At 42.2% G+C, this 23386-nt stretch overlaps 1 protein-coding gene across 2 annotated transcripts in view; it reads left to right on the forward strand.

Annotated features, from left to right (window-relative positions):
* The window catches only part of HACD2 (3-hydroxyacyl-CoA dehydratase 2), a 101661-nt gene that overhangs the window by 17198 nt on the left and 61077 nt on the right, over positions 1 to 23386 (forward strand). For both annotated transcript variants that reach the window (XM_059064416.2, XM_059064415.2), the window contains exon 3: positions 11600 to 11618. In XM_059064416.2, coding sequence (XP_058920399.1) covers positions 11600 to 11618 — 19 coding nt within the window. The remainder of the gene's footprint in view (positions 1 to 11599; positions 11619 to 23386) is intronic.

Raw genomic sequence — 23386 nt, forward strand, 5'->3', positions numbered from 1 at the left:
CATTCAATTTCTTTTTTTTTAAATATAAATTTATTTATTTTATTTATTTATTTTTGGCTGCATTGGGTCTTCATTGCTGCATGCAGGCTTTCTCTAGTTGCGGCGAGTGGGGGCTACTCTTCGTTGCGGTGTGTGGGCTTCTCATTGCAGTGGCTTCTTGTTGGGGAGCATGGGCTCTAGGTGCGTGAGCTTCAGTAGTTGTGGCACGTGGGCTCAGTAGTTGTGGCCCATGGGCTCTAGAGTGCAGGCTCAGTAGTTATGGACCATGGGCTTAGTTGCTCCGTGACATGTGGGATCTTCCCGGACCAGGGATCAAACCCATGTCCCCTGCATTGGCAGGCGGATTCTTTTTTTTTTTAACATCTTTATTGGAGTATAACTGTTTTACAATAGTGTGTTAGTTTCTCATTTACAACAAAGTGAATCAGTTATACATATACATATGTTCCCATATCTCTTCCCTCTTGCGTCACCCTCCCTCACACCCTCCCTATCCCACCCCTCTAGGTGGTCACAAAGCACAGAGGTGATCTCCCTGTGCTATGCGGCAGCTTCCCACTAGCTATCTAATTTCATTTGGTAGTGTATATATGTCCCTGCCACTCTCTCACTTCGTCACAGCTTACTCTTCCCCCTCCCCATATCCTCAAGTCCATGCTCTAGTAGGTCTGTGTTTTATTCCCATCCTATCACTAATCTCTTCATGATATATATTTTTTTGATTCCATATATAGGTGTTAGCATACGGTATTTGTTTTTCTCCTTCTGACTTACTTCACTCTGTATGACAGACTCCAGGTCTATCCACCTCATTACAAATAACTCAGTTTCATTTCTTTTTATGGCTGAGTAATATTCCATTGTATATATGTGCCACATCTTCTTTATCCATTCATCCAATGATGGACACTTAGGTTGCTTCCATGTCCTGGCTATCGTAAATAGAGCTGCAATGAACATTTTGGTACATGACTCTTTTTGAATTATGGTTTTCTCAGGGTATATGCCCAGTACTGGGATTGCAGGGTCATATGGTAGTTCTATTTGTAGTTTTTTAAGGAACCTCCATACTGTTCTCCATAGTGGCTGTATCAATTTACATTCCCACCAGCAGTGCAAGAGTGTTCCCTTTTCTCCCCACACCCTCTCCAGCATTTATTGTTTCTAGAGTTTTTGATGATGGCCAATCTGACTGGTGTGAGATGATATCTCATTGTAGTTTTGATTTGCATTTCTCTAATGATTAATGATGTTGAGCATTCTTTCATGTGTTTGTTGGCAATCTGTATATCTTTTTTGGAGAAATGTCTATTTAGTTCTTCTGCCCATTTTTGGATTGGGTTGTTTGTTTTTTTGTTATTGAGCTGCATGAGTTGCTTTTACATTTTGGATATTAATCCTTTGTCAGTTGCTTCATTTGCAACTATTTTCTCCCATTCTGAGGGTTGTCTTTTGGTCTTGTTTATGGTATCCTTTGCTGTGCAAAAGCTTTTAAGTTTCATTAGATCCCATTTGTTTATTTTTGTTTTTATTTCCATTTCTCTAGGAGATGGGTCAAAAAGGATCTTGGTGTGATTGATGTCATAGAGTGTTCTGCCTATGTTTTCCTCTAAGAGTTTGATAGTGTCTGGCCTTACATTTAGGTCTTTAACCCATTTTGAGTTTATTTTTGTGTGTGGTGTTAGGGAGTGTTCTAATTTCATACTTTTACATGTAGATGTCCAGTTTTCCCAGCACCACTTATTGAAGAGGCTGTCTTTTCTCCACTGTATATCCTTCCCTCCTTTATCAAAGATAAGGTGACCATATGTGTGTGGGTTTACCTCTGGGCTTTCTATCCTGTTCCATTGATCTATATTTCTGTTTTTGTGCCAGTACCATACTGTCTTGATTACTGTAGCCTTGTAGTATAGTCTGAAGTCAGGGAGCCTGATTCCTCCAGCTCCATGTTTCATTCTCAAGATTGCTTTGGCTATTCGGGGTCTTTTGTGTTTCCATACAAATTGTGAAATTTTTTGTTCTAGTTCTGTAAAAAATGCCAGTGGTAATTTGATAGGGATTGCATTGAATCTGTAGATTGCTTTGGGTAGTAGAGTCATTTTCACAATGTTGATTCTTCCAATCCAAGAACATGGTATATTTCTCCACCTATTTGTATCATCTTTAATTTCTTTCATCAGTGTCTTATAGTTTTCTGCATACAAGTCTTTTGTCTCCTTTGGTAGGTTTATTCCTAGATATTTTATTCTTTTTGTTGCAATGGTAAATGGGAGTGTTTTCTTAATTTCACTCTCAGATTTTTCATCATTAGTGTATAAGAATGCCAGAGATTTCTGTGCATTAATTTTGTATCCTGCTACTTTACCAAATTCATTGATTAGCTCTAGTAGTTTTCTGGTAGCATCCTTAGTATTCTCTATGTATAGTATCATGTCATCTGCAAACAGTGACAGCTTTACTTCTTTTCCTATTTGGATTCCTTTTATTTCTTTTTTTTCTCTGATTGCTGTGGCTAGAACTTCCAAAACTAGGTTGAATAAGAGTGGTGAGAGTGGGCAACCTTGTCTTGTTCTTGATCTTAGTGGAAATGGTTTCAGTTTTTCACCATTGAGAACAATGCTGGCTGTGGGTTTGTCATATATGGCCTTTATTATGTTGAGGAAAGTTCCCTCTATGCCTACTTTCTGCAGGGTTTTTATCATAAATGGGTGTTGAATTTTGTCAGAAGCTTTCTCTGCATCTATTGAGATGATCATATGGTTTTTCTCCTTCAGTTTGTTGATATGGTGTATCACGTTGATTGATTTCCGTATATTAAAGAATCCTTGGGGATTCCCTGGTGGTGCAGTGGTTGAGAATCCGCCTGCCGATGCTGGGGACACGGGTTCGTGCCCTGGTCTGGGAAAATCCCACATGCCGCAGAGCGGCTGGGCCTGTGAGCCATGGCCGCTGAGCCTGTGCTCCACAACGGGAGAGGCCACAACAGTGAGGCTCGCATACCACAAAAAAAAAAAAAAAAAAAAAAGAATCCTTGCATTCCTGGAATAAACCCCACTTGATCATGGTGTATGATCCTTTTAATGTGCTGTTGGATTCTGTTTGCTAGTATTTTGTTGAGGATTTTTGCATCTATGTTCATCAGTGATATTGGCCTGTAGTTTTCTTTCTTTGTGACATCTTTGTCTGGTTTTGGTATCAGGGTGATGGTGGCCTCATAGAATGAGTTTGGGAGTGTTCCTCCCTCTGCTATCTTTTGGAAGAGTTTGAGAAGGATAGGTGTTAGCTCTTCTCTAAATGTTTGATAGAATTCGCCTGTGAAGCCATCTGGTCCTGGGCTTTTGTTTGTTGGAAGATTTTTAATCACAGTTTCAATTTCAGTGCTTGTGATTGGTCTGTTCATATTTTCTATTTCTTCCTGGTTCAGTCTCAGCAGGTTGTGCATTTCTAAGAATTTGTCCATTTCTTCCAGGTTGTCCATTTTATTGGCATAGAGTTGCTTGTAGTAATCTCTAATAATCTTTTGTATTTCTGCAGTGTCAGTTGTTACATCTCCGTTTTCCTTTCTAATTCTATTGATTTGAGTCTTCTCCCTTTTATTCTTGATGAGTCTGGCTAATGGTTTATCAATTTTGTTTATCTTCTCAAAGAACCAGCTTTTACTCTTATTGATCTTTGCTATTGTTTCCTTCATTTCTTTTTCATTTATTTCTGATCTGATCTTTATGATTTCTTTCCTTCTGCCAAATTTGGGGGTTTTTTGTTCTTCTTTCTCTAATTGCTTTAAGTGCAAAGTTAGGTTGTTTATTCGAGATGTTCCCTGTTTCTTAAGGTATGATTGTATTGTTATAGACTTCCCTCTTAGAACTGTTTTTGCTGTATCCCATAGGTTTTGGGTCGTCGTGTCTCCATTGTCATTTGTTTCTAAGTATTTTTTGATTTCTGTTTGTTTTCTTCAGTGATCACTTCGTTATTAAGTAGTGTATTGTTTAGCCTCCATGTGTTTGTATTTTTTACAGATCTTTTCCTGTAATTAATATCTAGTCTCATAGCGTTGTGGTCGGAAAAGATACTTGATACGATTTCAATTTTCTTAAATTTGCCAAGGCTAGATTTGTGACCCAAGATATGATCGATCCTGGAGAATGTTCCAGGAGCACTTGAGAAAAATGTGTATTCTGTTGTTTTTGGATGGAATGTCCTATAAATATCAATTAAGTCCATCTTGTGTAATGTATCATTTAAAGCTTGTGTTTCCTTATTTATTTTCATTTTGGATGATCTGTCCATTGGTGACAGTGGGGTGTTGAAGTCCCCTACTATGATTGTGTTACTGTTGATTTCCCCTTTTATGGCTGTTAGTATTTGCCTTATGTATTGAGGTGCTCCTATGTTGGGTGCATAAATATTTACAATTGTTATATCTTCTTCATGGATCGATCCCTTGATCATTATGTAGTGTCCTTCTTTGTCTCTTGTAATAGTTTTTATTTTAAAGTCTATTTTGTCTGATATGAGAATTGCTACTCCAGCTTTCTTCTGATTTCCATTTTCATGGAATATCTTTTTACATACCCTTACTTTCAGTCTGTATGTGTCTCTAGGTCTGAAGTGGGTCTCTTGTAGACAGCATATATATGGGTCTTGTTTTTCTATCCATTCAGCCAGTCTGTGTTTTTTGGTGGGAGCATTTAATCCATTTACATTTAAGGTAATTATGGGTATGTATGTTCCTATTACCATTTACTTAATTGTTTCAGGTTGTTCTTGTAGGTCTTTTCCTTCTCTTGTGTTTCTTGCCTAGAGAAGTTCCTTTAGCATTTGTTGTAAAGCTGGTTTGGTGGTGCTGAACTCTCTCAGCTTTTGCTTGTCTGTAAAGGTTTTAATTTCTCCATCAAATCTGAATGAGATCCTTGCTGGGTAGAATAATCTTGGTTGTAGGTTTTTTTCCTTCATCACTTTAAATATGTCCTGCCACTCCCTTCTGGCTTGTAGAATTTCTGCTGAAAGATCAGATGTTAACCTTATGGGGATTCCCTTGTGTGTTATTTGTTGTTTTTCCCTTGCTGCTTTTAATATGTTTTCTTTGTATTTAATTTTTGACAGTTTGATTATTATGTGTCTTGGCGTGTTTACCCTTGGGTTTATCCTGTATGGGACTCTCTGTGCTTCCTGGATTTGATTGACTATTTCCTTTCCTATATTAGGGAAGTTTTCAACTATAATCTCTTCAAATATTTTCTCAGTCCCTTTCTTTTTCTCCTCTTCTTCTGGGACCCCTATAATTCGAATGTTGGTGCGTTTAATGTTGTCCCAGAGGTCTCTGAGACTGTCCTCAGTTCTTTTCATTCTTTTTTCTTTCTTCTGCTCTGCAGTAGTTATTTCCACTATTTTATCTTCCAGGTCACTTATCCGTCCTTCTGCCTCAGTTATTCTGCTATTGATACCATCTAGAGTATTTTTCATTTCATTTATTGTGTTGCTCATCGTTGCTTGCTTCCTCTTTATTTCTTCTAGGTCCTTGTTAACTGTTTCTTGCAATTTGTCTATTCTATTTCCAAGATTTTGAATCATCTTTACTATCATTATTCTGAATTCTTTTTCAGGTAGACTGCCTATTTCCTCTTCATTTGTTAGGTCTGGTGTGTTTTTATCTTGCTCCGTCATCTGCTGTGTGTTTTTCTATCTTCTCATTTTGCTTATCTTACTGTGTTGGGGTCTCCTTTTTGCAGGCTGCAGGTTCGTAGTTCGCCTTGCTTTTGGTGGCTGTCCCCAGTGGCTAAGGTTGGTTCAGTGGGTTGAGTAGGTTTCCTGGTTGGGGGGACTAGTGCCTCTGTTCTGGTGGATGAGGCTGGATCTTGTCTTTCTGGTGGGCAGGTCCACGTCTGGTGGTGTGTTTGGGGATGTTGGTAGCCTTATTATGATTTTAGGCAGCCTGTCTGCTAATGGATGGGGCTGTAGACCTGTCTTGCTCTTTGTTGGGAATAGGGTGTCCAGCACTGTTCGTTGCTGGTCCTTGAGTGAAGCTGGGTCTTGGTGTTGAGATGGAGATCTCTGGGAGATTTTCGCCGTTTGATATTGTGTGGAGCTGGGAGGTCTCTTGTGGACCAGTGTCCTGAGGTTGGTTCTCCCACCTCAGAGACACAGCCCTGATGCCTGGCTGGAGCGCCAAGAGCCTTTAATCCACACAGCTCAAAATAAAAGGGAGAAAAAATAGAAAGGAAAGAAAGGAAGGAAGGAGGGAGGGAGGGAAGGAAGGAGGGAGGGAGGGAGGGAAGGAAGGGAGAAAGGAAGAAAGGAAGGAAGGAAGGAAGGGAGGAAGAAAGGGAGGACGGAAGGAAGGAGGGAAGAAAGGAAGGAAGAAAGGAAGAAAGGGAGAAGACAAAATAAAGTAGCATAAAATATAGTTATTAAAATAAAAAATAATAAGAAAAATTTCTATTAAAAAAAACAAAGAAAAAACGGGTCATTCTAACCCTAGGACAAATGGCGCAAGCAAAGCTATACAGACAAAATCTCACACAGCAGTGCACACATACACACTCACAAAAAGAAAAAAGGAGAAAATAATAGTATATCTTGCTCCCAAAGTCCACCTCCTCAACTTGGGATATTTCGCTGTCTATTCAGGTTTTCCACAGATGCAGGGCACTTCAAGTTGATTGTGGAGCTTTAATCCGCTGCTTCTGAGGCTGCTGGGAGAGACCTCCCCCTTTCCTCTTTGTTCGCACAGCTCCCAGGGTTCAGCTTTGGACTTGGCCCCGCCTCTGCGTGTAGGTCGTCCGAGGGCGTCTGCCCTTCGCTCAGACAGGACGGGGTTAGAGGAGCAGCTGATTCGGGGGCTCTGGCACAGGCCGGGGGGAGGGAGGGGCACGGATGCGGGGCGAGCCCGCGGCGGCAGAGGCTGGCGTGACGCTGCACTAGCCCGAGGCGCACCGCGCGTTCTCGCGGGGAAGCTGTCCCTGTATCCCGGGACCCCGGCAGTGGCGGGCTGCACGGGCTCCCGGGAGGGGCGGTGTGGAGAGTGACCTGTGCTCGCACACAGGCCTCTTGGTGGCGGCAGCAGCAACTCTAGCGTCCCACACCCGTCTCTACTGTCCGTGTCGACAGCCAGGGCTCGCGCCCGTTTCTGGAGCTCCTTTACGCGGTGCTCTTAATCCCCTCTCCTCGCGCCCAAGGAAGCAAAGAGGCAAGAAAAAGTCTCCTATCTCTTTGGCAGCTCCTCGCCCGTTTCTGCAGCTCCTTACACGGTGCGCTTAATCCCCTCTCCTCTTGCGCCAGGAGACAAAGAGGCAAGAAATGTCACTTGTCTCTTCGGCAGCTCCGCGCCCGTTTCTGGAGCTTTTTAAGCAGCGCGCTTAAACCCCTCTCTTCGCGCACCAGGAAGCAAAGAGGGAAGAAAAGGTCTCTTGCCTCTTCGGCAGCTCCAGACTTCAACTGGCCTCCCTCCCGGCTAGCCATGGTGCACTAACCCCTTCAGGCTGTGTTCACACCGCCAACTTCAGACCTTTCCCTGGGATCCGACTGAAGCCCGAGCCTCAGCTCCCGGGCCCCCCCCCCCCCCCCACCGCCCGCCCCAGCGGGTGAGCAGACAAGGCTCGGCACCGATCCTCTGCGGGAATCTCTCTGCTTTGCCCTCCACACCCTGTTGCTGCGCTCTCCTCCACGGCTCCGGAGCTTCCCCCTCCGCCACCCGCAGTCTCCGCCTGCGAAGGGGCTTCTAGTGTGTGGGAATCTTTCCTCCTTCACGGCTCCCTCCCACTGGTGTAGGTCCCGTCCCTATTCTTTGTCTCTGTTTATTCTTTTTTCTTTTGCCCTACCCAGGTACGTGGGGAGTTTCTTGCCTTTGGGGAGGTCTGAGGTCTTCTGCCAGTGTTCGGTGGGTGTTCTATAGGAGAAGTTCCATGTGTAGATGTATTTCTGATATATCTGTGAGGAGGAAGGTGATCTCCGCGTCTTACTCTTCCGCCATCTTCTCGCCTCTCTCGGCAGGTGGATTCTTAACCACTGCCCCACCAGGGAAGCCCCCTTGATTTCTTTAATATAACTATTTTAATAATATTTTATACTGCCTTTTTTTGCATCACTACAGTTGTTCAGTTTTATCCTAAAACTATCCACAGTTACACAACTACTTTATCACATCTTGCATTACTGTTTTTTTTTTTTTTTTTTTGCATTACTGTTTTTTTGTCTAATCCATCTTCTTTTCCTTGTCGCACCATTCAAAGAATATTGTTTCCAAGTTCTTTTTACAGACCAGGCACAGATTGTATGTCTCAGTGGGATTTCAAAGCAGAAGGATGTTTTCTGTGATACTTTCTTCCTACCCTATCCCATGACATAATCTAGGGGATTATTTTGACACCACACTTAGAAATAAATAAGACCTAGCTTCCTTTGTGATAATGTTGTACTTCCTCATTTTCTCTACCTTGTTATTTACTTGTCTCAGTTTAGATTACTCCCCTATGTCCATTATTATCTTAATAATGTTTTTATTCTAGGGTTGGTCTGTACCTCTGTTCTTTTATTTTCCTATTCTTGTCCAAAGTGCTTTCTGATATTCTTATTTTTAAATCCAAACTTATTCATCATAAGTTGATACCTATATCTGACTGCTTCAATATGTCATTGTGTTGTGTCCCCAAGCATTTATCTGTGGAAATACATATTTTTTTAAATAAACTACTATCTTTTTATTTCTTCTTTACATATTGGTTAGGACACTGTTTATTTGTTTTAATTTTTGTGCAGGTAAGTTATATCATCTATGAATTTTATATTTAGTAAAGGAGGCATTATAAAATATGTGATTAAAAAGGGGAGATTGGGGCTTCCCTGGTGGCGCAGTGGTTGAGAATCCGCCTGCCGATGCAGGGGTCACGGGTTCGTGCCCTGGTCCGGGAGGATCCCACATGCCGCGGAGCAACTAAGCCCGTGAGCCATGGCCGCTAGGCCTGCGCGTCCGGAGCCTGTGCTCCGCAACGGGAGAGGCCACAGCAGTGAGAGGCCCGCGTACCGGGAAAAAAAAAAAAAAAAAAAAAAGGGAGATTGGGTCTCATAGGACTAAGATCTGTTCTGTCACACAAAGAAGACATGATAGGCCTTAAGGTTATCCATCCTTTTCTTCAGTGTCCTATTGTAAATCAGTAGCCTGCATGTCTTGCCACATACATGAATAGAATAGGTTTTCTATCTAGGCACTATCATCTGTCTTGTCTCAAAGGATGCTCATCACTCATCTTTCGTTCCATTTCATTTTAATCAGCACGTATCTTAGTTTTCCTCAGCTTTGCAGCAGGAGGTTTGGCTTATCTTGTAATATTCACACATTTGAGATTCTTAGCAGTGTTTTCTTTTGAAAAATATATTTGCGGTCTGGTAATTCTTTTGTTCTTTTATCAGTTATCGACATATTTGTGCAGCTTGATTTTTTTTTAATCCAAGCCACCCCCATCCTCCCTTCAGAAAAAACTTAGTGAAATCATAGACTTGAGCACAGTCTTATTAGGCATGGGATTTTTGGTTTGTTTTTTGTTTCTTTTTGGTTGTGTTGGGTCTTTGTTGCTGCGCACGGGCTTTCTCTAGTTGCATCGAGCAGACTTCTCACTGCAGGGGCTTCTCTTGTTGCGGAGCACGGGCTCTAGGCACATGGGCTTCAGTAGTTGCGGCACGCAGGCTCAGTAGTTGTGGCTCGCAGGCTCTAGAGCACAGGCTCAGTAGTTGTGGCCCACGGGCTTAGTTGCTCTGCAGCATGTGGGATCTTCCTGGATCAGGGATTGAACCCATGTCCCCTGCATTGGCAGGTGGATTCTTCTTTTCTTTTTAATTAAAATTTTTTAAAATTTTTTATTTACCTTTGGCTGCATTGGGTGCTCATTGCTGCGTGTGGGCTTTTCTCTTCGTTGCAGCGCGTGGGCTTCTCATTGTGGTGGCTTCTCTTGTTGTGGAGCACAGGCTCTAGGCTCACAGGCTTCAGTAGTTGTGGCACGTGGGCCCAGTAGTTGTGGCATGCGGGCTCTAGAGTGTAGGCTCGGTAGTTGCTCCGCGACACGTGGGATCTTCCCGGACCAGGACTGGCACCCATGTCCCCTGCATTGGCAGGCAGATTCTTAACCACTGAGCCACCAGGGAAGTCCCTAGGCATGTTTTATTTATTTTTTTTTTTTATTTTTATTTTTTTTCAGTATGCGGGCCTCTCACTGTTGTGGCCTCTCCCTTTGCGGAGCACAGGCTCTGGACATGCAGGCTCAGCGGCCATGGCTCACGGGCCCAGCCGCTCTGCTGCATGTGGGATCTTCCCAGACCAGGGCACGAACCCGTTTCTCCTGCATCGGCAGGCGGACTCTCAACCAGTGCGCCACCAGGGAAGCCCCCTAGGCATGTTTTAGATAGAGCTAAGTCTTGTCAAGTTATAGCTTTTGCAGGTACAACTAATGTACAGTGAAATGATAGAAAAAGCAGTAGAAATAAAATCTAGGTTCTTGATCCGGTACATCACTTACTACCTTGGTGAAGCTGAGCAGTGTTTCTAAGCCTTCGTTTTCTCATCTGCAAATAGAGATATCTGTCCTGCCCATCTGCCAGGGTTATTGTTAGTTTCAAACAACACAATGACAGCTCGAGAAATTTAAATTCCAAAATGCACTGCAATAGTTGTTAGGTCTTATCATTCAGAAAAGCTTTGGTCATTAAATCAACCTTGTAGATGGCTTCAGATTACTTATTTACTACCACCACCCAGATTAAAGCAGTGCCAGGTACAGGATGAATTGGAAGGGGATTTGGAAGAACCTAATTGGCTGGTTAGATGGCCATTGAGATGGAGAGGAGATAGCAGTCTCACCCATGCACTGGAAATAAAAAACTGGGGAAGACATGTCAAAAGCATTGGCAGGACTTGGAAACCTGTTTGACTTGGGAGTGAAGGAAAGGAAAGAGCAGTTGAATCTGAGAGTGGGGGGTTAGTGATCAAGAGGCATGGTAGGTATGAAGGAAAGGAAGGGTGAGCTTCCTGCTGAAGTATGCTGTCTTTCAGTTGCTGCTGGTACACCTAGATGGAGATGTCCAAAGGAATGTGGGACTGGAGTTCAAAGAGATCTGTGGTTAGAGATTAGACTGGGAATACCCCTATAATGAGGTCACAGAATGAGATAAGATGGGGTCCCAGGGTAGAGCTTTGTAGAATAAATGTCTGCATTGAAGGGCCTGCCAGGTAAGAAAAGGCTCTTCTAATCCTGTGTTCCATAGTCTGTGATAGTTCTGTACAAATAGGACATGCGAGTTGTACACTGGCTGCTCTTACAGTTTATGTATTATAGAAGAGGTCCTTGACATTTGCTAAACTACTGGGTAAGATTTATTCCTTAGGAAATCTTCCATAGATACACAAACTAAAAATGAACAAACAAAAAACTGAACAAGAATTTACATTTTGTTAAATAGTCTGTAGCCAAGTTTAAAAATTGAATGTTCATTTTTCGAATTCAATACTGCTGGCAGACACTGCTCTATTCTTCTGAAAGGCTAGTTTGTATGAAATAAAGCTATAATATTATTGATCTTTACTAATTCTCTTTTCCCCCCTTTTTCTCTCTAGATTTTACATTGTGCAATAGGTGAGTATGAAATTCCCCCCAACTTATGTAGAGTGGATTCTGCTTTCTTTTTTTTAAGTCATGAATGATAGGTTGATTAGAGTCTTACTGAACATTGAAAAAACTAACCTATTTAATTATTATATATAATACTGCTTAGGCTTTTGGTTTCTAAAATCATGGGTACTATTTAGATGTTATCACTGAACACTTTATTAAATGTCATGGCTACTTTTCTCTGTCAATTTAAAGAGGCCTCTCCTACCTTCTCAGTACAAGGGTAAATAGAGAAACACTAGCATATTTATAAAAATTTGACTTGGAGTGCTGGGCTCTGTTGAAAGCCCTCTCTGATTACTTAAATGTTATACTCTCTTTCCTTATTTTTTAAAGTGGAGTACTGCATATATTGCCTACCTCTCAGATGAATATTTAATGTATGTGAGAGGGATTGGAAAGTACAAAGGGTTATACAAATGTGAGAGATTTCTACTAAAAGCAGATACAATGTGATTCCTTTTTGGGGAATGCGGAAGGTCATCAAATTCTGCTCTGGAACTAAGGCATAGCTTCTAGTCTGGGGTGGCTAGACTCCTCTAAGCAGAAATCAATTTTGGAAAGTTGATAGACCCTGTGTGGAGTAAACCCATAGCGGTTGCTCTGCATGTGGACTTGTCTCTCCAAGGGAGGATTTGAAGTTGCTACTCACTGAGAAGCACCAAGAGTCTGAAAACCCCAGAACTATGTATTCAAACCATTATGGCACTGATCAACATAATGGATAAATTAAGTGGATACTTACTATATTTGGGGCACTGGGGAATTCAGAGTTGAAGAGACTTACGGTTCAGGTGGACACACAGCAAACTCTCCACCATGGGCCTTAAAGGGATCACTATCATACCTGGGCTGTATTACTTTTAAGGAAGACAAACATCTTCCTTATAAAGAATTGCACCTCGGCTATTTTCTCACTAGGAGGAGGTCTACAGTCAGGGGTTTCTCAAATGATTTGCAAAATGTTGTATGGATGTGTCTGTGTTTGCTTGGGAAGGTGGGTAGAATTCATAGCTTTCATAGATTCTCAGAGGAGCGTATTCAGACGGTTAGGAAACTGCTTTAGCACCTTTAAGCAAGAGATTTGAAAGCACCTTGGAGACTCATTTATCATGTGATCTGCTTTACCAAAGAAGGTTAAGGGACCTGGTCCCATAGCCAGTAAATGGCACAGCCTCACTTGGGACCTGGCCAGTCTGAGCCAGAGCCCACCTGACTGACTTTATTTTACGGTGAATGGGTTTCAGCTAGTGAATAATCTTACATACATTTCCTTTTTAGTCCATTATCTAGAGTTTTGAGGTGAAAAATTTGTCCCGTCTGAAGTGCTTAAATTTGTAGATTGGGGCATATATTCAGCCAGAGAGAGTTCTGGAACCAGTTCAGGCCTTCTCCATATGACTGAACCCTGTGCCCCCAGTCTCCCCTACCTCTCTTAACCTTCAACTGCCTCCATACAAAGCTCTTAAATGCATGTTTTCCAAGCATGTGTATTATTATTTTAATTAATATTGCCTTGTATTTGAATACACAGATTCCTTTTATCTGTCTTAGAATATATTCTCATGCCTCTATAAAATTTCTGCCCCTGGAAATAAAGTTTCTGACAAGTGTATTTATTCATTCATGCCAAGACCATGATTGAATGCCTACCAGGTGGGGCCAGACACTGGTGGGTATAGAGGGAGCGGAGAGGTGAACAGGCACAGGCTTAGGCTCAGGAAAGCCGCTCTCAGATGGGCGCCCCTCTGAGCGCCTCTGGCAGGATGCGCTCCAAGGACTAGCATCTGTGTCACACTCTGCTCTGATGGTTTGCTGACAAGTGTCCCTAGGTCTTGGTGTGGTGCCTGACACACATGAGATACTTTAAAATTCCTTCTTATTTTCTCAAGAATCTTGTTCCATCAGTGATTCTCTCTCTTGCATCGTCACCCTTTGTCATCTGCCTTTTCCTTCTCAGCTCACAAAATGCTCAGAATGCTCCATCCTAAAAATAATTTTTAGCCTAACCTTTGACCCTACCTTCCTCCCTTATTACTGTATAAGTCCTCTTCATCCCTTTTACCAGATTTCTGGTATACTCTTACCACTTCTGGGCTCCCATTTATACCTTAACCCAGCAGTTGTGCTTCTGTACCCCTTGCCCTACTAAAATTGTCCTCTGATCTAAAATCAGCACGAATTTCTGTTAAATTCTGAGGAATTTAATGTTTGGAATTTACTGAATTTCTCAACTACGTTGGGTACCACTCATGACCCCCTTGTGACATCCTGTTCTTTTATCTTACATCATACTGAGCCCTCCTGGCTTTTCTGGTCCTCTGTGGTTCTTTTCTTTCTTTGGGGGCTTTTCTTTCTCCCCTTGCCCCTTAATTGTGGGTGTTCCCAGTATCTGGCCTAGTGCATTGCTCTTCTGCCTGAACAGGCCCTCTGGGTGATCTCTTCCCTTCTCATGGGTTGAGGTACTTATGACACTCAGTTCTTTAACTCCAAGCCACGCCTGCACCCCAGACTCCAGACTCACCCCGTGAGCTCCTGGATGTCCACTTCTGGATGTACACCTCCTCCTCCTCAGCATGACTCTCACTCCCACACTTGTTTAGCCTCCTCCTTCTTGTCAGCTCCACCAGCTTCCAAACACTATCCATTCAGTCACCCATTCTAGACCTAGGGCTCATCCGTGATGTCTCCTCTCCTTTCCCCATACTCCCATAGCCCTAGGTGGTCGTCAAGTTTTCTCAATTATGTTTCCTAAATAGTTCTCAGATTGTCCTGTTTTATTCCAGCCCTGTTCAGGGCCTGAGTATGTCTCATCTGGACTCCCATATCACACTCCCTGAACTTGTAGGTTTATAATATTAAGACTAATAATAATAAGAGCAATCGTTATAATAAGAGCATTTACTATGTTTCAATGCTTTACATTCATAATCTACTTACTTCCCATTTTACTATTGACAAGACTGAGGCTTAGAAGGTTTTATATCTTGCCAGAGTTCACTTAGCTAATAAGCCCTAGAGCTAGAAGTTGAACCTGTGGCTGTGTGGCTCCAAATCCATGCTTACAGTCCTCGAGGGGTTTAGTTAAAGGATGATTCTGAGCATGTCACTTCCATGCTTAAAACCCTTCGCTGGTTTAAACATCTTCATGATTTGGACCCTGCCCACCTCCCTAGCCTTACCCTATGTCAATTCCCTGCCTCCCACTCTATGCTTCAGCAACCCTGACCTTCTTGTGTCCCCCCAGCCCTCCATACTACTGCACTACTTCCTGCCTCTGGACTGTGCCCAGGCTTTGTGCTCTGCCGGAGTGGTAGCCCATCCCCTGCAGCTGGCAGCTTCCCCCAGTAAACTCTCCTACCAACCTCTGGCTAGATTACATACCATTCCTCACTTTTCTGTAATACCCTGCAACTCACTCTGTTATCACACTTTCCACAATGTATTATGGTCTGTCACTATACCTATATTTCCCACCAAGATCACTGAATTTTTCCAAGAATGAGAACTGTTTCCTATTGATTTCTGTATCCCAGCATCTAACAGTTCATGGCTCCTAGTGGGAGCTCAGTGAACATTTGATCATAATCTTACTAAATTCTGGTGAAATTTTCTGAAAGTTGTTTCAAAGTGTTTTCAGTTCCTTAAAAAAATCAATAAGAATACTAATCAATAGGCTGTTTCTAGCATTAGCCTAAAGGCAATCCTTTTTTTTTTTTACTCATATGACTTAAGTTTACTTTGGGAATAATGGTTTATTTTCCTGTGGCTTTCTGAAACTTTTCACTGTAATAGCTTGGTCTTTTAGAAACTTGTTTTAGAGCCTTGAGATGTCTTTAGTTTACATATTGTTGATGAGAAGTCTAGACCTCAGTCAGACCTGGGTTAGTTACTAGCTGTTACTTTCAGGATGTAACTCAACTTTTGTGTGCTTTCATTTCTTCCTCAATAAAAGGAGGAGGATAATACCTACCTCTAGGGTTGTTGTAAAAACACGAGAGGACACACATGAGAAACACTTAGCTTAATGTCTAAGATACGACAAGCAACCACCAGTCTGTTATCTGTATCTATGAGTTTGGGTTTTTGTTTTTGTTTTTTTTTCCCTAGATTTCACATACAAGTGAGATCAAACAGTATTTGTCTTTTTCTGGGATAAGATTTCTTAAATACTGTGGTCGCAGCCCTCAGACCAAGATTCATAGTGCTTTTATTTACGCAGTGTTTTTCTTTTTGGAAATGAGAAGTTTAAAACCCGATCGGGACATGTCTTTTACAAGACTGCAAAGAACAGTTGTGATTTTCTTTAATCACATGGTACAGTTTGTAATGAAAGAAGTATTACCTGTTTTTCTGTGTTGTGCTCAAGGTTAGATTGTGGAAGAGGCATATTGGGTATGGGTGGTTCTCAGCTAACTCCAGAGTATGGTTACTCCACTTTGTTGGGATAGAAATTAGAGGTAGAGGGACTAGAACTGATGATACTCTAAATAAGATGTAACATTGTGTGTTTGGTGAACCTTTGTGTTGGAAATTATACTGTCAATATAAATAACTTTGGAAGTTCTCTTGATTGAAAACTGTAGAACAGGAGCTCAGTCATAGCCCAGAGGGTATTATGTGTGAAGTTGAGTATTAGCACTCTGATATCATCAACAGACAAGGACAGAAGCCCTTTCACGTAGGTATCCTAGATTTGTGGTTTCAAATATTTCCTGTATATTCAAGCTTGCACTCCTCTCGTAAACTGACACCTTTTACTTAATTCTGTTTTAAAAATTAAAGAAATTTGTAATCACCCTAATATTAATAGGTAGCATATGGCTTCAGACTGATTTTATTAAGTAACAAATGGTACCAGGGAGGAAAGGGGCAGCTGCCCGAGAGACAAGCACCAGAAGACCCAGTCTCCTACCGGAAATCTTATCCCTCCCACCAGTGAGAATGAACTAAATCCTCTCTAAACTGCAACGCCTCCTGCCATCCGCCCCCACCTCCCCGGCCCCCCCAGAGGTTCAAGCTTTTATTACTCATTTACAGTGCAATATTGTGAAGGACACGCCCTCACGTATTACTAAAGCCAGACCCAGAACCTTCCGTGTTGCAGCAGAAGAGAACTCTGGAAGGAAAGCATTGTGGAGGAAAGGGGTTATTCCAAGCATTGTGGAGGAAAGAGGTTATTCCCCCGGATTTGCTCACCTGGAATTCTGCTTTCACCCCTGCGCCCAGCCCTCATGGGTTTGGCTGGACACAGAAACAAAACTGCCTTCTTTGGTGCCTCTTAGCTTAGATGACATTTTTTAAATGAACTTTACCAAAAGTGAGGAAGAACGAAAAGGGAATGAGTATCAAAAATAACAAACAGCTCCCGGCCGGGGTCGGCGCTGGTCCGTCCCACCCTCTGCCGCCGCCACCGCTCCCGCCCCAGACCCGCCCCCCCGACTCTCCCGCACTCTCTGCGCTCGGGAGCGAGGTGCCGCCATTCGGCGTCCGAAACTTTCCAGCACCCGCGCCTCTCGGGGACTCGGCTGCGGCGGGGCGGGGCGGCGCGCGGCTGCTCCGGGCGCCGGGACCTCCTTGGCAAAGGCACGGCCCGGGCTCGGCGACGGCCGGCCGGAGGGAGGTTCGGGGCGGCGGCGCCGCCGCAAGTTGCACTGCTCGCGGCGAGGGTTTCTCCAGTGACGTGGCGAAGAGATGTACAACTAGGACCATTTGTGATCACTCAACATTCAAATTATGTGTGTGTAACACATAAAAGAAGTTATCACAAGCCAGCCACACTGAAAGGCGCAAAGTGATGGGGAAAGATCCACTGACTCCAACTGTATGGAATCAGACCCTCCGAACAGATGCTACGGATTGTGGGTCCCAAGACGTTATAAAAGCTGCCCCAATTCCTACGCTTTACGAGTAGAAGTAAGGGGAATGGTTTGCTTCCTTCAGAACCAAGCAGGCCCTCTTGCGAGCGGGAGTTCCATCGTACCTTGGGCTCACCCTGCAGAATTCGTTTTGTAATGCTTTCCCCTGCTGGTGGTTTTTGAGCATGGGGGTGTATGTGTTGGGGGGTCGGACGTGACTTGGCCACCTCACGGCCTGGTCTTAGTCATGTGCACCAGTCAGTTCCCTCTCAAACTTTGGAGAAAAAGAGTACGGGATCGGCTCCCCTCTACCCAGGTTCTAAAAGTAGTTGTAAAGGAAGCTTTCACTTTATCCAGCCTTCAGTGTGAGGTGGAAGCCTGGAGGGATGGGAACAGATCAAAGAGCTTTTGGAGGATTCAGGGCACGATGGGCAGACATGGCCCATTCCCCTACTCCATGCCCACCTGGAGGATCCATCTTAGAAATCACTCAGAGCCCCTTCGCTTCGGATCACAGTTGTTTTGAAGAGGAGCCATGGGCCTGGGATCCCAGAAGTACTCCTCTCTGATCCTGCCCAAGGCTCTATGCCATTGGAGAGGGGGGAGGGCAGGGAGAGTCAGGTAGACGAAAGCGTTGATAATTCTTATTGGCATTCTGGATAAAGGAGAAAATAAAAGCTTTTATGTAGAAAACAAACAGTATAAAAATAGCCATATTCCCAAAGTACAAATTTCTGATCCTGAGATCTGTCTCCCCTTTTGTTAAGTGGGAACTGACACAGGGTCACATGGACCTTGCTGGCTCTCTTCCATCCTGTTCTTAGTGTGTTCAACCCTGGGACCCATTTCCCCAAGCCAGTTTTCCTGGCTTAGGGAATACAAAATGGTGCAGATTTAGATTCAGAAGTTGCTTTCTGCCTGGGGGCATGTTTAGTGGTAGTACTGACAGGGGAAGGAGAAGCCCTTTGAGGTGGGGAAATGGTCTTAACCTTTCCCAGCAGGCCACCCTGTGTCTGTTGCCTAGAGGGCTGTCTGGGTGCAGTGGGGAGGTTAGAGGCCTGGTCAACTCCTTGCTGTTCTGTCTTTGTCATTTATTAAGTACAGTCATTTCCCAGCATCCCGACACCAGAACTCTACCAAGACCATGTTCATAATCTTTCCCAAATCAGCCAAGCCCTTCAGACCAGTCTAGCTTAGTCTCCCTCTGCTTTGGCTCTTTGATTATTCTGTTGCCTCCTGGTCACATTTTGCCTTCTCCCCTCTAGACAGAGAGAGAAGAGGAAAGAAATATAGTTTTAGCACCTGCGTCTTCTGCTCCTTATACCCAAAGTTTCAGCCACTTTCTCTGAATAAACTTTGCATTTTCACACTCCATGATTTTGTCATAAAATGTCCCTTTGCCTGGAACATCCAGCTCCATAAGTTGTTCCCGGCTCTGAGTGAATGTGCTGAGATGAAGGGAAGGGACAAATAGGGCATGCTCATCAGGAGCCCAAAGTGCCTGAGCAGCGAAGGTGAGGGACTTACCCAGAGCTCATGCACACTGCCTGGCACCTAGCAAGCACTCAGTAAGCTGTAGCAGCTCTTCCATTGATTATTAGTGGGCAAAACATAATCCCTGAGGGTTTCTGTGCCCAGTTGGAAAAGGGAAAGCCATGAATAGAGCCTAGATCAGGGAATTTTACCCTTTGCCATCCTTGCAGGAGCAGCTAGGGGTTTGGTTTGAATGGAAACCTGTTACTGAGATATTTTTAAATATCTTCTCTGTAAGGTAATATTATCTTGTTTTCCAGTCCATCAGGAACCAAGCTAAGGCAAACCAACCCCATTGGAAACACTACTAGCTGTGTAACAAGTCAGGCATCCTCCCTCTGGGCATTAGTTTTCACATCTGAAGAAGTAGGAGTTTGACTAGATAATACATAATCTCTAACATTCCTTTCAGCTGGATCTGAAATTCCATGAAACGAACTATGAAGTAGCTTCAGAGATGGTCAGTTATCTGAGCAGTAATAGAAAAGGAAGATGCGCTAGATGTTTAAATATACCTATGTGTGAGTATTAGGAAACTTGTTTCAAGTATAGTATTGATAGTTTTAGTACATTTTCCCTCTCAATGCATTTTTTCTTGAAGTATAGTTGATGTACTATATTATATGTTACAGGCGTACAATATAGTGATTCACAGTTTAAAGGTTATACTCCATTTATAGTTATTATAAAATATTGGCTATATTCCCTGTGCTATACAATATATCCATATAGCTTATTCATTTTATACATGGTATCAATAGTTTGTACCTCTTAATCCCCTACCCTGATCCTGCCCCTCCCTGTTTCTCTCTCCCAACTGGTAACCGATAGTTTGTTCTCTATATCTGTGAGTCTGTTTCTTTTTTGTTAAATTCATTAGTTTATTACATTTTTTGGATTCCACATATAAGTGATATCATACAGTATTTGTCTTTCTCTGTCTGACTTATTTCACTTAACATAATGCCCTTCAGGTCCATACGTGATGCTGCAAATGGCAAAATTTCATTCTTTTTTATGGCTGAGTAGTATTCCATTGTATATGTATACCATATCTTTACCCATTCATCTGTCCAGGGACACTTAGGTCGCTTCAGTATCTTGGCAGTTGTAAATAATGGTGCTATGAACATTGGGGTGCACGTATCTTTTCAAATTAGTGTTTTGGGGTTTTTTTGGATGTATACCCAGAAGTGGAATTGCTGGATCATATGGTAGGTCTATTAGTTTTTTGAGAAACCTCCATTCTGTTTACCACAGTGGCTGCACCAATTTACATTCCCACCAACAGTGTACAGGGATTCCCTTTTCTCCACATCCTTGCCAACATTTGTTATTTGTGTTCTTTTTGATGATAGCCATCTAACAGATTTGTGGTGATACCTCATTGTGGTTTTGATTTGCATTTTCCTGATGATTAGCAGTGTTGAGTATCTTTTCATGTGTCTGTTGGCCATTTGCATGTCCTCTTTGGAAAAATGTCTCTTGAGTTCTTCTGCCCATTTTTTAATCAGGTTGTTTGGTCTTTTTGATGTTGAGTTGTATGAGCTGTTTATATATTTTGATTAACCCCTTATCAGTCATATCATTTGCAAATATTTTCTCCCATTCAGTAGGTTCTCTTTTCGTTTTGTCCGTGGTTTCCTTTGCTATGCAAAAGCTTTTAAGTTTAATTAGGTCCCATTTGTTTATTTTGCTTTCTCAATGCATCTTGAAAGCCCCAGCAGAAAACTGAATTGGGGTGGGAGATGGACAGACACACTTTCTATGGCATACATTTACCCATGATCATCACTAGATGGCACCTTTGTATTAGTAAGGAGACACTCTGAAGGTAAGGCCTTCTGGAGGACGTCTAATAAAAATAGTAATAAATCAATAGCTGAAACTGAAAAGAGGGAGAGAAAAGAGAAGTGGATGTTTTTCCATCGCTGTCTCATGCCTTGATCGTTAATATTTTAGGTAACAAAAAGCTGAAACTTCCTGCATTGCCCTGGAGATTATCTCATAAATATTTCTTAATTATAGGCACAAGGTATCTTTAAAATTAAAAATTACCTTAATTTGCTTAATTAAAAAGCTAGAGACAAAAGAAAGTATTTCAGAAGATCTCTGGTCACATGGTTTGTGACAGTCTGAAGTCAGTAAACCTTCCACTTATGTTCTTAGCTTCAAAAGCAAAGTTAGTCCAGCAAAGCTGGAAACACCATCTAGTGACCGAGTTAATTGCATTGAGCCAAAAAGTGAAAGTTTAGCAAAAGAATTCTTTGATTTATGATTCCACAGCAGGAGTTGAATGCTAAATAGTGTATTAATGAAGGAAGCAAGAACACTTTGGAACATCTGGTATATGTGTATGACGTAGTATGTCTTCTATAGTTTTGTACAGCTTTCCTAGGAAAGGAATTTTTTTTCTCTTCATTCATAGTGAACATCTTTCCGCTAGTATTTTAATAACAGTTCCTACCTCACAGTGTTCTTTCAGTTAGCAATCTGCTTTTGAGATTCCTCCATATCTTCCACATGGTTTGAAAGTTCATTCTTTTTTATTTCTAATTTTTTTTTTTTTGCGGTATGCGGGCCTCTCACTGTTGTGGCCTCTCCTGCTGCAGAGCACAGGCTCTGGACACGCGGGCTCAGCGGCCATGGCTCACGGGCCCAGCCGCTCCGCGGGCATGTGGAATCTTCCCGGACCGGGGCACGAACCCGTGTCCCCTGCATCGGCAGGCGGACTCTCAACCATTGCGCCACCAGGGAAGCCCCATTCTTTTTTATTTCTGAATAATATTCCACTGTATGGATGTACAGTTTGTGTATCCATTCACCTATCGAAGGACATCTAGGTTGCTTCCAGTTTGGGATGGTTATGGATAAAGGTGCTGTAAATATTTGTGTGCTGGTTTTGTGTTGGAAAAAATTTTTTTTTGCATTTTCAGGTCAGTTGATTATGTACCTAGTAGCACAATTATTGGATCATAAAGCAAGACTGTTTACTTTTGTAAGAAACTGCCAAACTGTTCCAAGTAGCTGTACCATTTTGCATTCTTGTCAGCAATGAATGAGAGTTCCTGTTGCTCTGCATCCTCACCAGCAGTTGCTATCTTGGGTTTTAGCCATCATAATATGTATGCAGTGGTTTCCTTTTTTTTTTTTTTAATATTTATTTATTTGGTTGTGCTGGGTCTTAGTTATGGCAGGCAGGCTCCTTAGTTGCAGCTTGCCTGCTCCTTAGTTGTGTTGCATGGGTTCCTTTAGTTGTGGCATGCAGCCTCCTTAGTTGTGGCATGTGAACTGTTAGTTGCGGCATGCATGTGGGATCTAGTTCCCTGGCCAGGGATCTAACCTAGGCTGCCTGCATTGGGAGCTCGAAGTCTTAACCACTGCACCACCAGAGAAGTCCCAGTTTCCTTTATTTTAATTTTCATTTCTCAAATGACAAATGATGTGCACATTTTTTAATATTTTTATTTGCCATTTGTATACCTTCTTTGATGAGGTTTCTGTTCACATCTTTTGCCCACTTTTTAATTGAGTTGTTTGTTTTCCTGTTGAGATTTTAAAATTCTTACTATACTTTGGATGTAAATCCTTTGTCAGACGAATGTTTGGCAAATATCTTCTCCCAGTCTGTGAATTGTCTTTTTATTCTTTTAATAGTCTCTTTCACAAAGCAGAAATTTTTAATTTTAATGAAGTCCAACTTAACCAATTTAACCAAAGTTTAACTTAAAACCTACCAACTTTACACTTAACCAGCTTAAAACCAAAAAATTGCTTTTATGAAGGAATTATTTTCTTTCATGGATTATGCTTTTGGTGTTGTATCTATAAACTCATTACCAAACCCGAGGTCACATAGATTTTCTCCTGTTTTCTTCCAGAAGTTTTATAGCTTTACACTTTACAAATAGGTCTGTGATCTGTTTCGAGTTAATTTTTGCGAAAAATGTCTAGTCTGTATCTAGATTCACTTTTTCACATATGGACGTCGGTTGTCCCAGCACCATTTATTAGAAAGACTATCCTTTCTGCATTGAATTGTCTTCGTGCCTTTGCTGAAGATCAGATATTTGCATGGGTTTATTTCTGGGCTCTCTATTCTGTTCTGTTGATCTAAATGTCAGTTATTTTGCTAATAGCATACTGTCTTGATTATAATAGATATAAGGCTTCCAACTTTCTTCTTTTTCTTCAGTATTGTATGGGTCTTTTGACTTTCCATATAAACTTTAGGATCAGTTTGTTAGTATCTACAAAGTAGCTTCCTAGGATTTTTGACTGATATTGTGTTGAATCTATAAATCATGTTGGGAAGCATTGACATCTTAATAATATTGAGTC

This window comes from Kogia breviceps, chromosome 5, assembly GCF_026419965.1.
Source record: "Kogia breviceps isolate mKogBre1 chromosome 5, mKogBre1 haplotype 1, whole genome shotgun sequence".
Lineage (NCBI taxonomy): Eukaryota > Metazoa > Chordata > Mammalia > Artiodactyla > Physeteridae > Kogia > Kogia breviceps.